Source organism: Cloeon dipterum, chromosome 1, assembly GCF_949628265.1.
Source record: "Cloeon dipterum chromosome 1, ieCloDipt1.1, whole genome shotgun sequence".
NCBI lineage: Eukaryota > Metazoa > Arthropoda > Insecta > Ephemeroptera > Baetidae > Cloeon > Cloeon dipterum.
In genome coordinates, this window is record NC_088786.1 from 18,286,174 (window position 1) to 18,301,759 (window position 15,586).

The window sequence follows — 15,586 nt, forward strand, 5'->3', positions numbered from 1 at the left end:
CACGTTCTGGTATTTTTATTCGCGTATATAGAACTGTTTCTACAATTTATTATTCCAGAAGATGACAATTTCGTTACCTAAAATAAGCATATTGGAAGAACAAATTATAAAGTTAAATATTAATTAAATCCTGGAATACTCTTTTATCTTTTGACAAATCAATAAACTACCTACATTTTTACAAACTGCACAGTGCCTTGAAAATTGTTGATGCGTAAATCGCAAGACGTATGAATGCAGAATAGATTTATCATGAAAAGTGGGCAGATTTCACTAAAATTTACCTTTTCGCATTTTGCTCAGCGAGGATGAATCGAATAATACATCTTGGTGCCGTAAAATGTTAAAAATTTCAAATTTCATCAGCTTTCCGAATTTTCCAAAAATTTTGCTTTACAGCACTCATACCCGATAGATTATGAAGCCAAAATCGTACACCCATTTAGTAAATTCGCCAATATTCGATTTTCAAAATTTAATTAGTTATTCAAGTTAAGATAACTGCAATTTTTTGAACTGCCTAGTGCCTACACTTATACTGAAACGAAAATTGCAGTAGATTTCGGTACAAAAAATTTGTACAGTCATAATAATATGTATCACTGTCTCACTGTACAAGGCAAATATATTATTATATTATATTATGTGTTTAAGTTTTTTCTAAAAAAATAGCTTTTTAAGCCGTAAAAAATATCCGTAATTTGTGTCACCTTTTTGAGTAAGTGTATTTGCGTGCTCAAATATTATGCAGAATTGATTCGAATACAACGCTACACAAATTCAACTTCTGCAAGGATTAGCGAAAAAATGCTTTGCCTTTGTATTACACGTACCGCTGAAAGCGGAAACAAAATAGGAACGAGAGCTTGCGCTTGCAGTGCAAGCAGGTTGCAAGGAAGTATTTATGTAAACTGTAGCGCCAGCTGTTGGTAGTTGCAAAAACCACATCTCTGAGCAGAATTAGACGGTGTTTTTGTTGGTGCGAGTGATGAATGTTTTTCTTTTCGATTCGAGTTTGTTGATGTGATCGTGTGTAGCCCCCTGAGCGAATCTCCATAAACAAACAGCCGCTAAAGAGCCAAGGACAATTTCCACTCAATCAAACAAGAACTGGTCCGGCGTGCTTGCTGTGTTTTTATTTAAATCTCTTATGTAATCCCCTGCCAGCAAGGTGAGAGTTAAACTATTTGCTATGATACTGTAACATCAATTTCGGAAATGATTCTCTTTTTAAATCTCTTCGCTTCGAGTTTATGGATGATTAATTCTTCACTGCCAAGAATCTCGTCTTATGAAAGGCTGTTTCAGGACTTGGCCTACCCGCAGTTGCCATAAAGGGCGAAGGTCGCTGCTTTTCAATGGCCGAAAATGAAGGGTCGCCTGATGAACGAGGAGAGACTGACAAAGAAGATCTCAGTTATTCGCACAAATGCAGACAGGACTTGCCGTCTGCTTTGGTGAGAAGAGACTCGGGATATCCAGATCATGGGTATGGAAGGAGGATGCAGGTGGCTGCCGAGAAGGCACTCGTGGGAAAAGAAGGAGAATATGCTGACAGGGTATAAAATGTTATCATTAAAAAAAATTTGCATTCACTTTTTCTTAACACAAGAATCAGATTTATCAGAAACGATCAGGATTTTCTATAATAATTAAAATTCATTAGAAAGTTATTCGTTAAAAAAGAAGAAAAAAAATGAATTCCATAAATAATCAAAATTTAAGTTAGTTAAAATTATTTTGTGTAATCTAATAGATGCTTTTGTTCTTTGCAGCAATTCGAAATTCCAACACCAAGCAAATCAACTTTTCTTATGGTCTTCAGTCCCAATGGGTAATTTAATATACTGGCACCAAAATTACTAATGCAACACAAACTGTTTTCAGGAAACTAGTCGCATCAACCCACGGTGACCACTCCATTTACGTTAGCAATGTGGCAAGTGGTAAATGCATCCGGCAACTGAAGGGCCACCCTAGGACTCCTTGGTGCTTGGCCTTCCACCCAGCCAACAACAATCTGCTGGCCTCTGGCTGTCTTGGAGGAGAAGTACGAGTGTGGGATCGTGACGTAAGTTAAATGTAGTGAAACCAATTTTCTTTACAGAGCTTGGAAATGCCAAGCTCCACAACCTGAACAAAATTCTTAAACCCTTCAGCTGGTCAGGGGAGGTTGAGATTAGTCTAATGTTGTGTGGTTTTTGCAATTCTGATGTTTAGAACCTGATATTTTGAATGGACAATATTTGCATTTTTCATTTTAGTTTTAAATTCATACATATAACATGGGACAACTTTTAAGCACGTTTTTACATTACAAAATCCTGATCTCATTTCCTGATCGGTAATCAGAAACCAAAATTTGACCTTGACATACTGCATCTAATCGGGCGTCAGTTCGATCAGGCTCAGTGAGAGGAGTCCAATGCACCTTGATTTTGAAATTGCAGTTGCACCGTGGAGTTCCTAAGGTTTTAAAGTGGTCCAAAATTCACCTGTAAAATCCGTAATAATGAAAGTTTTAACGAAAGATTTTTATGATGCAATCTATTGATTTCTTGTGCAACTTATGTTGAATTTGCTTGTCGTCATGCCAAATTTTTTCTTCGGCCCTAGAAATTTCTCCACCTATGATATTAATAAATTATTGTACTAATCAGTTGTATGTTATCCTGCTTTAAGATGTTAACGAGGAAATTTTCCCATTGGATACAGGGTGCTAGTGAGGTTTGGAGTTCTGGCGGTCAAACAGTGATCGCTTCACTCGCGTTCCACCCCACCTCGGACAGTCTGCTGGTGATCGCCACCCACAACGAACTGCACTTCTGGGACTGGAACCGCAAGGTGCCGTTCATGAAGATCTGCACCAACCACGACAAAGAACGTGTCAGGTAAGCTGAGTCCTACTCTGGCAGCGAGGGAAAATGCTAACTCATATGTTGGTCTCGCAGATTTGTCACTTTTGACGCAACTGGGCATTTGCTGATCACGGGAATTGCAAATCGACTGATGTACACGTCTGTGATTGAGACTAATGAGCCTCAAAATCCTATTCAGTGCAGCGTTTTACAGCAAAGGTATAGTTTCATCCATTGTGTTTCTTCTAGGAATATTCTGGAAGAGAACAAGCTATAAATTATCTTTGGCAACCACTTCGAAAGTTAGCAACAAACCCTGCTTGAAAAATACGATCTGCCATTCACACCGTTCAAACTGCAGTTGTGACGCGTCTCTCTATTCCTTTAGTCGACCCTTAGTACATATTTTTGTAATAATGAGATCTAATTCAAATAGTACAAGCTACGAAGACAACACGGCTTCAACGTCGACTCTCGGCAGCAACCTTGAACCTGTAAATATACTTTATCAAACATTCCACATGCCTATCTAACAAATCAACTCATCCAAACAGCAGCAAAGTGAGGAGCCAGCTGCTGAGACGCAGTCAGAGCAGCAATCAAGACTGGAAATGGAGCAGCGGCCGCCGGTGATGCTGCGGACGCTCAATGATCGTTTGCGCTCCGAGGCATCTTCATCAGGCTCGACCAGCTCATCATCATCGTCGCCGCCTGCGTCGTCGTCGTCGTCGCGCTACCTCTACCTGCGCAACGCCACGGCGTCAGCCGCTGCTTCTGGGGCGGCAGGAAGCGAGGAGCGCGGCCGGAGTTCGCTGCCGCCGCGGCGCTCGTCGATGTCGGCGCAGACGCGACGCAGGGTGCCTGTCTCTTCGAGCTTTCTGGCCAGGAATGAAGCAAGCCGCACGCTCAGCTCACAGCAGAACCGCCGCCTCTTCGTGCGCGAGTTCGCCAACCAGCTCTTCTCCATGTTCGCGAGCTATGTGCACGAAATGTCCTCAGACAGCGAAAACGACGGCCTTGACCCAGAACCGGCCCCCTCCGCTTCCATTGCTGCTGCCAGAGCCCGCGCTACCGCCGCCATTGAGTCGCCACTCACCGAGAGATACAGACGGTACCGACCTTTGAGGTAAAGTGCCGTACTGTGTTGGTAGTAAATATTAGGGTTTAACAAATGGGCAGACATTCAACAAAAATACTGTCCACTGATTAATCCGTAAAAACTTGCCTTTCATTTGTGCTTGATACTTTTAAAAGCTGGATAACCCACAATGGTAGTTTCAAGACATAGCCTCCAACAAAACCGTAGGGAACCCTTTCAATTGTGGTTTAGCATCCCGTTTTCTACGCCAGTCCGTTATTATTTGAATCAAAGACCTCCGTGGGAGAGGCGGAAAGACTTTTGAAGGGTAAAAAGTGAGAAATGGCACCATTTCTGACTCACACTGTCACACCGTGTCAAGACCTTCCTCTGGAGAGCAAAGCCGAAATGAGCACAGGCTAAAAGTCCTTGTTTTAACGCACAAACTTGCAATAACATTCGCCTTGCTCTCCATTTATTTTTTTAATTGTCTGAAACGTTGAATCCTAAGAGTGCTCTTGCGAGAAGGCAAACCAGCTGGCTGTACAGTACTAGAGCGTATGACATAATTTTTCCCCTCAATTAATTTACTGTAAGATGCTCACACTGATTTTAAAATCTTCATAGAGTAGTCATAATAATATGTTGTATGTACATGTTATTTATTTTCAATGTTAAATTGGTTGAATTATTTTCTTTGCCATAAATAAAGTAGCTCCAATTGGATTAAATATTATAACTATGGTGAATCCTGTTCACAAATTTAATGCGATACTATTTTTCTACCTCTAAAAACATTGTTATACTTTAAGGCCGAGGAAATTAAATGCATAACATCTGTTATAATTTCAGGGTTGGCCGATGGAACACAAACTTTGTCGCGCAGGGCAACTTCGCAGTTCACTCCCCGAGCGAAATGGCCACTGAGGGAAATCGCGCGCCGACAATTGGGGAAAGAGGTAAAATCGTTTAAATTCCCACTGTGCATGATTGCAATATTCCAACTACCCATTATATGGTTGTTTATTCTCACTCTCAGCTCTTTCAGGTTACATATTTGCGAACATCCACGTGAATCACAGAATCCAGTGTTGGACTTTTAGTGCGCAGAATTTCCCTCCTGACATCACAGACTCGTCAAAGAACATTGTGGTCCCTAAGTGTAAAATAAACAATGACTCCAGTGTCAGCATCTCATCATGCAACCAAATGCTGGCCGCAATTATACCAGAGTTCCAAACGCATGACGTGAAAATCAGTAAGTTTGTTTGTTCCATTAAAAATAACTTAGATAAATGGTTCATTAATAATTTTGATTTAAAGAAAATTGTTTTGAAAGAGAAATTTTTAATAATCTTATTCTAATATATAAAACTTCAAAGGTCTTAATTAAGTAAACCTAGAAAAATAATTTACTCCTTATAAAACATAAATTTATAGCTAGAAACCTCCTTCTGGCTTTAATTTGGTGAATTTTGATTAACTTAAATGTTAAAACTCCCGCAACATTCCCCTTTCAAAATATGCGTTTCAGATTATTTTGAACCATTTTCTGGATTTTTTTAAGACATTATTACACAGCAGCCCGTTGACTTGCATTGTTCTTAGGAGTGTCAAAGCAATTGGAGATATTTGAGCGTCTCTTTGACTGCCTAACGTCAGAGATGGCAAAAGGTGGTTAATTAAATGACGCAAAATGCTCAAACAGCTTAATGGTTTGGGACGTTGGGAGGCGCCGACTTGTCACTTGCTGGTTTCCGCCTCTTTCCAGCAGCTTTAGGGACAAATTTCTGTCATATCAATTAAAGAACTGGGTGGGAGAGGCAAGAGGCGGAAAGATGACCAAATTTGGCCCATGCTCTTCTGCGGCCACTTGGGCCCCCATTTATCTGCTTGTTGGTGTGATTGGCTCCTGGGGAGCTCATATCTCTGAGCGCCTGTCCCCAGCAACCTTCAACAAAGGGTTAGGTTTTTTTATTTTTGCGTAAATTATTGAGCGATTTTTGCTACGCTCAAATTTGTTTTTTATTGTGAGAAGTTACTGGGAAAGGCGCTACCAGCTGCTACACCGATATAGCCCACGGGATGTGCTGAGCAGAGGTTAAAAATAAAGAAGAAAAAACAGTCAAGCTATCAAAAAACTTTTTTTACTTTGAACTAAATCCCATCCTTTCCTTCTTTGCCTTCAGATGTTTACAGCATGGCGAAAGACACACTTGGACTTCTCCTCTTCACGCATTCATTGGTCAGAAATGTGGTTTCTGTCAGCTTCTCGCCCAGTGCTCAGTTCCTCTTGGTTGGCTTTGCAGCCAACCGGCTGCTTGCTTTTCGAAGAGATGAATACCCAATGGCGCAGATTTTCGAAGTGTGCCATCCTGAAAAGTCATTCAAATCCGGCAAGACGCAGGGTTTGGAGTTTAGGCGTTCGGTGATGCAGAAAAGTGACGTCACTTGCACCTACAAAGGAATCAATTGCATGCGGTGGACACCTATCTCCGGCCAGGGCATGATGTACGGCACCAACACTGGCGAACTGAGAATCATGTATTGATCTCCCAGTGTTTCCCTGACGAATTGTGATCTCCGTCTTTTAAGTTAAATCATCACTTGTCAAAAATGAATCTTTGGTTTGTTTTGTTTTCAGCATTACCATGCGCGTTTTGTACTGAACTTTCTAGTTGTATACGATCCACGATTTTATTTTAGTTTTTTGTACGAGATCATACAAGTGCCTTCAGAAGATAATTATGTGAAATTTGGTGTCATTGTCAGATCCTTGAACATATTATGATCCACTTAAAACTTCTTTTAAGTTTATAGTGGCGGTATGGTAATTGTGAGAACCTAAGCATGAGCATGTTTCAAAATTACTGAAGAGATTTACTATTTTTCACTCTACCCTAAGTGAAATTATGTTTTTTATGGCAAAAAAAATAAACTAACATCAACCAATCAATAACCATATATATATATAAATATATATATTTCATTGAACCTGCCTCAAAGTGCTGGTGTAAACTTGAATTTACTTTGAAGAGATTTTTATTAAGTTTCATACGAGGGCAACTATATGAGCCCCATACATAAACTGAATTGAATAAATCATGCTAGCTATATTTCCATTGCTCTACAAAATTACATTATATTGTCTTTTATTATTTATTTTTATAAGAGAGATAGATAATGATTTGGTCTTTGCAAATATAAAGTGTATATTGAATGGAGAATAAAATAATAAATAAATATTGAAATAAAATTTCCATGGAGAAAATTTATTGTATTTACAGAGTCGAGAGAGAAAATGAGAAGCGTAAAGAATAAAGCATTTTTAGTGTTTTGCTGTTTAAATTAATATTTAACTTGCTATATGGCCTTTTCATAGTATGAAACATAGATTCGGGTGTTGCAAAAATCGTTCATCAAATGACAAAAAAATACATAGCCCTTTGTCGAAAAATACTGACAATGAGAATAAGCGCTGCCGCAGTTAAGTTATGGCGCTAGTGAAGTTAGCAGCACTGTAGCCACGATTGGAACCAATCGGAATAGAAGCTCCCGGCGCCGGCGGGTGGGACACGCCTTTTTTCTCTAACAGGCAGACAGGCACACTAACAACAAAAGCAAAACAAACTTAACGCCAAAATTCAAAACTGCAGGTATGTTTATAAAACCGTAAAAAACTGGTTCATTTTATTTTTAATATTTGACACGTACATATCCTTCTTCAATCTCGTGTTTATACGTTATATTATGTATGCATGTATAAGGAAAGTAAAGATTTGGAATCGACACCTCCTGCTGATGCGCTGACTGATTTATTGTTGGAGTATATTTTTTAATTCCAAGATATTTTGGTAAAATTAATCCAAATCCAACAGAGGCAACTCAACAATTAGGGTAACAGATTGAATCCTAATCTCCAGTATCTTTATTACATACATACATATTATACACTTAAATTAAATTTATTTTCCTGGTCTCTTTGCATCAGTTTGAAAAAATGGTTTTGTTTCAGTCAAGCTGCTTTTTTTAAATCGTGATGGCAAGCAGAAGTAGGCCTAGGTCCAGCAGCAAAAACAGAATCTCCTTCCCGATTTCTGTGAAAAATGGTCATGATGGAGAGTACGTCCCTAAAGTTGAGGGCGTCGTGTCTTTCAACAAAGCGAAGGAAAATGACGACAACATTGACATGACGCTGCGCCTGTTGCTGAAAAACAAAAAGGAACAACGCGGTCACAGCGTCCCTCGGCAAAACCCAGCTGAGAAGAGGATCGAGAACGACCTTCGCCCTACCAAACTCACCAGTGACAAGAGGCACAGGAAAGAGGAAAAGGTTCAGCGCAGCTCTCGTAGGACTTGGGGTGACATCTTGAGTGAACCAATAAGCCAGCCTTCTTCGTACGCCATGAGATTATCCCCGGAGAGGGATGTACCTGACAATGAGAAGCAAAATTTGGATAGTCACAGACGACGAAAATACTCTGAATCCAATGGAGACAGATTTTCCGAAGCTGATAATGTGCCCTCTCTGAAAGCCCTGAATCCGGTTAGAACGCTACAATTCTTGATTGGAGAACTTCAAAGCATTGTCAAGCCAAAGGGTAAATTCAACAACTTAATAAAACTTGGCCTTAATTAAATTTTCAAAGGAGACCGAGAGCAAGCTGTGTTCAAAATGATAGAAGATGTGGTCGACCGTCTTCCTGAAGAAAAGTTAACCCCTGATGTGGAAAAACGTCTGCCCAATAATGAGTCTGACAGGAAATCTTCCAAAGACCAGATTAGTAGGACAGCCTACGAAATCCTGAGGAAGGAGCGGGACAGCCTGCATAGGTGGGTATTCATTGATTTTGTATGAGTTGTTTTGATTATTTTGCTCTCCAGAAAACTTGATGAGAAGAGCAAATCTCATTTGTCTCTTGAGCGGAAACTTGCAGCAACAGAGGCCAAGGTTGTTCGCCTCAAGGCTGAAAGGGAAGAACTGAAAGAGAACTATGAAAGCCTCATTAGCAAGCAAAAAGATTTGATCGCTACGCTGCCCACACTCAACAACCAAAACCATCATAAAAACATGGAAAGCCACTTGGAAAGTGAACTGAATAAGGCACACATGTACATCACAGCCTTGGAGAGAGTCAACCGGAAAATTCAGGAAAAATACAAGAGCAAGCTAGGGTATACAATTTAACATCCAATTTTTTATAATTTTATTATAAACTTAACTCTGCATCAGGATCATTCAAGATATTTTGAACAACGGCCTCGACTTCCAAGCCCAAGAAAATGCCCGCTTGACGGATGTAATTGGGATGTCGCCCCTGGAAGAGGACACCCTGGACAACCCTGACGATAGTGTGAAAACTTTGAGTGTCAAGTCAGTAGTTTCAAACAAAGAGGTGCGTGCCGAGGTCCTGTCAACGTCATCAGCAGGGCTAAACGCGCAGAAGTACATTGATAAAGTTATGATGAACAGTGGGCTGTTGAGACCTGACCAAGAGCATCTCTTCCAGTCGTTTGTTTCGATTGCGGATCAAGAGTAAATCTTCACCCTCATAAATTTAAAAAACTGAACAAATTTAGAAATATGTAAATACTTTAAGATTAGAGATATTACTGTAAGAAAATTTTCAAAACTATTTTTCAGTAAATTATTTTCAGATGATATTTAAAAATCTTTGTTTCCTTTCACCATGGTTTTAGAATCAATAATACACAAGTATGGTTTTTGTCAGGAATTCTATGGTATTTTGTCAATAATTATTATCATTGTTGGACACTGTCACTGCGTTAGTTGAAGCATAACACTCCTGTGGTGGCCCCTTAAAACAATATGGCAGACTCACCATTTTCGCCCAACTCACACTTCTCGCTAGGATAGGGATTAACATTGAATCTTCCCATCAGAGCGAGAAGTGTGAGTGAGCGGAAAGTGCGAGTCCCCCATATTAGCTTTAATGGTTTTAATAATATTACATTTTTCCATTTATATTTATGCATGAGTGAATTAGAATTTTACACCACCTATAGCATCTCTGGCGCTGACCGCAGGAACCTGGTGTAGGGTAGAGAGCATGAAGCACGAAGTGAACCACCAACCTTTGGGGTCATGTCATTTAAATGATGTTGGCAACACTGGTGGGAAAGCAAAACGAACAGCAAACCAGCATGCTGCACTGCTGCAGTAAAATCTTGTTTATGTTTGATAACAAAAACACGTGCGGCTAAATTACTTCCTGTTTCCTGTCACTGCTAAACTGTTAACAATTAATAATAAGTGTCTGCTATCAAAGAGTAATCAGCTTCTTATCATTTTCAATTATGGAAAGCAGGTAAGATCATGCATTATCTCGTATCATATGTACAAAAAGTTATGATAAATTGAATATGTACAATACATAATAATCCATAGAATAAAATATGTATTATAGTGAGTAATTTATTTATAATCACATTTTTTGTGAATATTGATTAATGAATTTTGCTTTAAATTCTCCTAATTTGTGTACATTGAAGATGTCAGTAATATTATCATTGTCCAAAAAGAAATATCATATGTAATGTACATACATACGCTGCAATTTGAAAAAAAATATATTATAAAATTTGCTTTCCCAGGCTGGGAAAGTGTGAAATTTGCACTCACACGGAGGCTAAATACACCTGTCCAGGATGTGAGGTTTCTACTTGTTCAGTTCCCTGCGTGAAAGAACACAAAAATATTTATGGTTGTGATGGAACGAGGAATACAACAGCATACGTGCCAGCGGTCAACGAATCTGTCTTCAGAAGTGGTGCGTTTTCCCTAAACTACGAGGAAACTCTTAGGATTAGACGTTTTATATTTTGGGGAAATTGTTCCAATCAGGTAGTAAAACAAAATCTCACCAAGGGAAAATTTTGGATTCCACGGAGTTTGCTTTGAGAGTCGGATGTCAAAAATCCTTAGAGTTTCCTTTTAAGCTCTTAATGTGCTGTGTCAATTATTGATATTTATTAAAATCTAGATTATGGATTCCTGGAGGAAATTGCAAACGTGGTTGATGGAAGCCACCGCTTGGGCTCTAAAATCGGTTTTGGATACATACCAGGCAACATTTCAATGGTACGCTTTAATTTATTCAAAAAGGTTCAATTAATTTCTCCAATATTTTGTTACTTAAGATGATGAAGCACCTTCGGACAGCTGTCCACGACAGACACATGAGGTTATGGTTCATGCCACCTGAATTTACCAAGCGCAAGATGAACCGGAGCTTCTACAACTTCAAGAGTAAGAGTATCGAGTGGACTGTGCAGACAGTATTTCATTCATTTGAAAATGATTCACATAAGGCAAGGATGGAAAGTTAAATTGCCAGTGTGTTTTAATTCAAATTGTAGGTATATGAACACAAGGTTGTTGAGAAAATTCCACTCAAGAACTGCATTGAAGGAATATTGGCGAAAGAAGAATCAACGTCCTGGGCTCAATTTTTTGTCACGTCATTGCCCAACTGCACTGTTTTGCTCCAAGCTGAATATATCAAATGTGCAAAAAAGAGGTGCTGCAAAGTAAAATTTGTCATGTTTGGCCCTAATTTCGCTGTTTAAGATTTTTCCTGATGGATCAAGAAAAATCACTTCAAGACAACCTCAATCATCACACGTTGGTCGAGTTTCCAGCCTTTCATGTGGTTCCTAAAGCCTTGGCCGCCAACTTTAAAACTATCACTCTAGGTAAGTGATTGCTGAGAATATTATCGTTTTAAAAACGCAATTATTTCTAGATGAAGCGATAGAAGAGATCAAAACAAGAACAAAGCTGGAGAGGCAGAAAAAAGAAGTGAAAATGCCAGTAGATAACGAAAGCAGTGGCTCAGAATCCGCTCCAGAAGTTGAAGCAGAACCTGTCAGGAAAATAGCGCGACTTGATATTCCGGAATACAAGGATATATGCAAGATCGAATCAGACAGCGATGAAGATGTTGCGATTAGTGGAAATTTTTTCAACTTGTAAATAAAAAAACACTGCATTGGTTATTTTTGACGATCTTTTTATTGGAACCAATAATTATGGTTAAGAACGGAAATTAGTTCATTATTGCCTTGCTTTTTCCTGCTGCGATTGACAAACAAATTAAATAATTATGTTTTGGTTATTTCCTACACACTTTTCTCTCAACTTTGCAGATGCAAAGCCTTTCCGATTTTTTCTTGATGTGAGTGTAGTTTTGTAAACAACAAGGATAGATGGTAGCAGTGTTACCAAAAAAATCTTAAGTTAATCTTCCTCAGCCTCCAAATTGATGTTGTCACCAAATTTAGCATAAAGGTGTGTGCGCAAGTCGCTCATCAGGTCTTTCACGCTATCCATTTTAATTTTAATACCGTCCAAGTCCTTTTCCATTCTCTCCTTGGCTTCGGCAAGTTTGTCCTTGGTACTCTCTGGATTTTGCAGCAGGAAAATTTCACCCATGACGTAAGGAATTTCTTCGATCTCGCCCAAGAGTTCAATTTCATCAACAGCCTCGATAGCCTCCTCCAGATTCTTCTGATCATTCAATTTTGATGACAGCTCCTCCTTTAATTCATCCAGCTCGGCATTGAGTCTGGCGAATTTGTTGATTTTCTGCTGTTCCTCAAAGGTGATGTGCACCTCGCTGTCGGGTCGAACGGTCGATTTATTCGAAGCCATGACGTCTGTAAAAGAAATTCCCCCACTGGAATAAAAATCCTACAAATTTCTGTTTAATTTTCGAACCTGCTACACAACGTGAGATTTTTTATTCAGATTGAAACCTGCTGGCTGCTGCTACACGCTACACTGCAGTTCTGTTTTGCCACACCCATCAGTGTTTATGAATACAAATTTCGACATACCTACTAGATGGCGTTGTTTACTAGCACATCAAAGCCACATCATACTTGTGTTGCCAACAGATTAATTAAATTTGACTCAAGGAACACCAGAATTCTGATAATTTACACTTATTTCACTACCTCTAAACCCTAAAAATACAATTTCAAATTGGTTTATAATTTTTAGACACTTATTTTTAATTTTTTCTAAAAGAAGAGCGTTTAGCATTATTTATGTTACGTTGCATAGCGTGGCAGGCTGTTGGTGAAAAATAAGGGACGGACGACAGACCAGCCAGACAAGTTTCGACAAGTCGAAGTCCGTTCTTCTGCAATCCGCAAGCTTGAAGTCGAATTTATTGTGACGGTACGATTTTAAAATGATCCTCCTGACGATGATTGCAAGGGTAGTCGACGGACTACCCTTGGCGGCTACCATGCAGGATGACGAACAGGTTATTATCGTTTCCACGCACGAGTTGCCAAGATTTTCTAAACCGTGGCCGTGCCGCTCAGTTTGGTTGCTTTCTACATTTTTGTTAGATTGAATTCGATTTGCATCACTCTATGAAATTTATTTTTCAGGCAGGAAGAAATATCCTGGAGTACCAGAACCAAGCTAAACTCCTTTTTAGAAAGTTGAACCACCAGAGTCCTCCGAGATGCACCATTGAGACTGGTCCTTACTTATTTCAGTAAGACTTTTAAGACAAATCACACTGAGCTTATTATATTTTTTGTTTTCAGCTATTTAATAGAAAATGACGTGTGTCTGTTGGTCTTGTGCGACAAAAGCTTTTCAAAGCGCCTTGCTTACTCATATCTTGAAGACCTGTCCCAAGAATTCAGCTCTCAGTATGGACGCAGGGTTAACTCGGTCGCTCGACCGTATAGTTTCATCGAGTTTGGTAAAATATTATTTAAATACTCACATCCCTGAATTTACTATCACATTTCTCATATAGACACATATATCCAGAAAGCGAAAAAGTCTTTCATGGACTCCAGGTCGAGAAGAAATCTGACTGCCCTAAACACGGAACTGCAAGATGTGCAGCGAATAATGGTCCAGAATATAGATGATGTGCTGCAAAGAGGAACCATGCTCTCAGGTAAAAATTCTACAATTGATTGACACGCGTATTAATTTGGCCTTTTCACAGAACTCGACTCGAAGGCCCAGAATTTGTCGATGATGTCGCAGCAGTACAAGAAGGACGCGGCCTACTTGAACTCAAAATCCTTTTATGTCAAGGCGGCAGCTGGAGCTATTGTGATTTTCGTCTTCATCCTCTACTTCTGGATCCTGTGATTGGGCCATTTATATTCAAAACTATAGTTAAAATATATCTGCTGGTCTGATTCTGTTACACATACGAATTATTTGAATTCGGTTAGACTTAAGTTTGTGTGTAGCAGAACACATGTTAGCCCCCCAATTTTCACTGTTTCTCGTTTGTTGATTCATTTAATTTAAAGTGTGCTCATTCCGCGTCCCTGGATAATGTGTATGTATGGTTCAATTGTTAAGAATAAATACGATTATATTGTTTGTAAATAAACCAACTTTTATATTTCTAAAACTATTATTTTTCCATCTCGTCAGAACCCTACAAATTAAATTACATATATATACTATTGGGGCTCCAAGCTTTTTGACAAGAGATTTTTAAATGCGATATCACATTAAACTCATAATGATCATCCTGTTGGCTCCCTTACAGAATTGTTCACTTCATGCATGACATGCACAAACTCACATCCTGCGTTTCGTCGCACCTGCACACAAAATAGCTCATAATTTAATAATCATGTTCTAGAATGTTAAGCTTTAGCAAAACTTACACTATGAGACAGCATTGTTGACAAAACACTTGAAGACATTTTTGGCACTTTTGCAGACAGAGTTGACACTTCAAAGCAACTTCGCAGAAGCTGCATTTGCTCTCCTCGTCAGCAGACATTAGGAAATCGATGTCCGCATCAACCTGAAATTGATGAAATCAAAATTAAACGTTCTAAATAAATTACTGCAACCTCACATTGGCTTCGGGGGCGAAAATCAGCTGACCATTAGAGCCAATTTGCATTTGCCTGTACTTTTGCTTCTTGGCAGAAGTCTCTTGCTGCTCGTTGTAATGGACGCAAAGGTTGTTGTTGAAAAGTCTAATATCAGATGGTGGGTAAGGGGCACTCTTCGAGTTTGCTCCTCTGAAGAGAAGCTGCAGAGTTTTGTCTACATATCGTAATAGCAAATATCATACACAAAAATTAAAATCCTTTCCAAGGTAAAAACGTTATAACAACCTTGAACTGCGGTCATCTGCGAGCTCCTTGCTGTCAATTTGGTCAGGGAAATTTTTTCGGTGACAAAGAGTTTTGACTGCGGACTGGCATCGTCAAGAAACGGACAGCGTCTCTTCAGACACCCACTCATATCAATCAACAGTGGCAAATATCGAACACAAAGTACTAAATTAATGAGGACGAAAGACGAAAGCACAAAGCAAATCGCTGTCAAATCTCAACAACTGTTCTCAATTCTCAACCATTCAGTTTTGTGCCACTATCAACAGGCACCAGGCCACCAGGCAGCAAGACAGCGGTATGCAGGGCGGACTGTCGTGGAGGCGGGAACGGGGAACGGGAAAGTAAAGTAGTGAAAGTGAATGTTGTGTTGGTAGCGTTTGTTGTCGTTGAACAGACTGTCGGGAATGGTCGAGATGTGATTGGATATTACAAGTTTAACAGGACTAATGATAGGAAGGCGTGGGGTCGTAGTGGGAGAAGGAGTTTTTTTGTGAACGAAGCG

At 39.4% G+C, this 15,586-nt stretch overlaps 6 protein-coding genes across 8 annotated transcripts; 4 read left to right on the top strand and 2 right to left on the bottom strand.

Annotated features, from left to right (window-relative positions):
* Positions 1 to 943: 943 nt before the first annotated feature.
* Positions 944 to 7,196, top strand: LOC135934471 (activating molecule in BECN1-regulated autophagy protein 1-like). Of its 3 annotated transcripts, none has more exons than XM_065476244.1 (11): positions 944 to 1,171; positions 1,309 to 1,559; positions 1,776 to 1,834; positions 1,888 to 2,071; positions 2,716 to 2,891; positions 2,952 to 3,077; positions 3,295 to 3,352; positions 3,416 to 3,984; positions 4,789 to 4,895; positions 4,976 to 5,194; positions 6,126 to 7,196. In XM_065476244.1, the coding sequence occupies exons 2-11, from the start codon at positions 1,359 to 1,361 to the stop codon at positions 6,485 to 6,487; spliced, it is 2,061 nt and encodes a 686-aa protein (XP_065332316.1). In that variant the 5' UTR covers positions 944 to 1,171; positions 1,309 to 1,358; the 3' UTR covers positions 6,488 to 7,196. The 3 variants fall into 3 exon arrangements, with proteins under 3 accessions (XP_065332316.1, XP_065332315.1, XP_065332317.1); XM_065476243.1 differs by having other exon boundaries at positions 945 to 1,171; positions 3,413 to 3,984; XM_065476245.1 differs by having other exon boundaries at positions 945 to 1,171; positions 3,413 to 3,984; positions 4,985 to 5,194.
* Positions 7,197 to 7,516: 320 nt separating this feature from the next.
* Positions 7,517 to 9,608, top strand: LOC135934473 (uncharacterized). Its single transcript, XM_065476246.1, has 5 exons — positions 7,517 to 7,592; positions 7,952 to 8,537; positions 8,586 to 8,769; positions 8,821 to 9,111; positions 9,170 to 9,608. The coding sequence occupies exons 2-5, from the start codon at positions 7,976 to 7,978 to the stop codon at positions 9,474 to 9,476; spliced, it is 1,344 nt and encodes a 447-aa protein (XP_065332318.1). The 5' UTR covers positions 7,517 to 7,592; positions 7,952 to 7,975; the 3' UTR covers positions 9,477 to 9,608.
* Positions 9,609 to 10,081: 473 nt separating this feature from the next.
* LOC135934474 (box C/D snoRNA protein 1) lies at positions 10,082 to 11,955 on the top strand. The gene is made up of 7 exons (XM_065476247.1): positions 10,082 to 10,265; positions 10,552 to 10,727; positions 10,941 to 11,038; positions 11,098 to 11,268; positions 11,317 to 11,477; positions 11,528 to 11,652; positions 11,703 to 11,955. Exons 1-7 carry the CDS (start codon positions 10,255 to 10,257, stop codon positions 11,930 to 11,932), a joined length of 972 nt encoding a protein of 323 aa, XP_065332319.1. The 5' UTR covers positions 10,082 to 10,254; the 3' UTR covers positions 11,933 to 11,955.
* Positions 11,949 to 12,780, bottom strand: Pfdn4 (prefoldin subunit 4). Its single transcript, XM_065476252.1, has 2 exons — positions 12,677 to 12,780; positions 11,949 to 12,615 (listed from the first exon to the last, which is right to left on the bottom strand). The coding sequence occupies exon 2, from the start codon at positions 12,608 to 12,610 to the stop codon at positions 12,197 to 12,199; it is 414 nt and encodes a 137-aa protein (XP_065332324.1). The 5' UTR covers positions 12,611 to 12,615; positions 12,677 to 12,780; the 3' UTR covers positions 11,949 to 12,196.
* Positions 12,781 to 13,053: 273 nt separating this feature from the next.
* Sec22 (vesicle-trafficking protein SEC22) lies at positions 13,054 to 14,357 on the top strand. The gene is made up of 5 exons (XM_065476248.1): positions 13,054 to 13,229; positions 13,360 to 13,469; positions 13,522 to 13,682; positions 13,740 to 13,886; positions 13,938 to 14,357. The coding sequence occupies exons 1-5, from the start codon at positions 13,155 to 13,157 to the stop codon at positions 14,084 to 14,086; spliced, it is 642 nt and encodes a 213-aa protein (XP_065332320.1). The 5' UTR covers positions 13,054 to 13,154; the 3' UTR covers positions 14,087 to 14,357.
* On the bottom strand, positions 14,317 to 15,412 carry LOC135934476 (uncharacterized). Its single transcript, XM_065476250.1, has 4 exons — positions 15,082 to 15,412; positions 14,817 to 15,010; positions 14,620 to 14,762; positions 14,317 to 14,553 (listed from the first exon to the last, which is right to left on the bottom strand). The coding sequence occupies exons 1-4, from the start codon at positions 15,209 to 15,211 to the stop codon at positions 14,505 to 14,507; spliced, it is 516 nt and encodes a 171-aa protein (XP_065332322.1). The 5' UTR covers positions 15,212 to 15,412; the 3' UTR covers positions 14,317 to 14,504.
* Between the last annotated feature and the right edge of the window lie 174 nt (positions 15,413 to 15,586).

Bases quoted from the DNA above. Each gene is read 5' to 3' on its own strand.
- LOC135934471 (XM_065476243.1), top strand. From the start codon at position 1,359: ATGGCCGAAAATGAAGGGTCGCCTGATGAACGAGGAGAGACTGACAAA. The intron at 2,072-2,715 runs GTAAGTTAAATG...CATTGGATACAG, and splicing joins TACGAGTGTGGGATCGTGAC to GGTGCTAGTGAGGTTTGGAG. The intron at 3,078-3,294 runs GTATAGTTTCAT...TAATTCAAATAG, and splicing joins TGCAGCGTTTTACAGCAAAG to TACAAGCTACGAAGACAACA.
- LOC135934473 (XM_065476246.1), top strand. From the start codon at position 7,976: ATGGCAAGCAGAAGTAGGCCTAGGTCCAGCAGCAAAAACAGAATCTCC. The intron at 8,538-8,585 runs GTAAATTCAACA...AAATTTTCAAAG, and splicing joins AAGCATTGTCAAGCCAAAGG to GAGACCGAGAGCAAGCTGTG. The intron at 9,112-9,169 runs GTATACAATTTA...ACTCTGCATCAG, and splicing joins AAATACAAGAGCAAGCTAGG to GATCATTCAAGATATTTTGA.
- LOC135934474 (XM_065476247.1), top strand. The intron at 10,728-10,940 runs GTGCGTTTTCCC...ATTAAAATCTAG, and splicing joins CGAATCTGTCTTCAGAAGTG to ATTATGGATTCCTGGAGGAA. The intron at 11,269-11,316 runs GCAAGGATGGAA...TTCAAATTGTAG, and splicing joins TTGAAAATGATTCACATAAG to GTATATGAACACAAGGTTGT.
- Pfdn4 (XM_065476252.1), bottom strand. From the start codon at position 12,610: ATGGCTTCGAATAAATCGACCGTTCGACCCGACAGCGAGGTGCACATC.
- Sec22 (XM_065476248.1), top strand. From the start codon at position 13,155: ATGATCCTCCTGACGATGATTGCAAGGGTAGTCGACGGACTACCCTTG. The intron at 13,230-13,359 runs GTTATTATCGTT...TTTATTTTTCAG, and splicing joins CCATGCAGGATGACGAACAG to GCAGGAAGAAATATCCTGGA. The intron at 13,887-13,937 runs GTAAAAATTCTA...GCCTTTTCACAG, and splicing joins AAGAGGAACCATGCTCTCAG to AACTCGACTCGAAGGCCCAG.
- LOC135934476 (XM_065476250.1), bottom strand. From the start codon at position 15,211: ATGAGTGGGTGTCTGAAGAGACGCTGTCCGTTTCTTGACGATGCCAGT. The intron at 15,011-15,081 runs GTTGTTATAACG...TACGATATGTAG, and splicing joins GCAGATGACCGCAGTTCAAG to ACAAAACTCTGCAGCTTCTC. The intron at 14,763-14,816 runs GTGAGGTTGCAG...CATCAATTTCAG, and splicing joins TTTTCGCCCCCGAAGCCAAT to GTTGATGCGGACATCGATTT.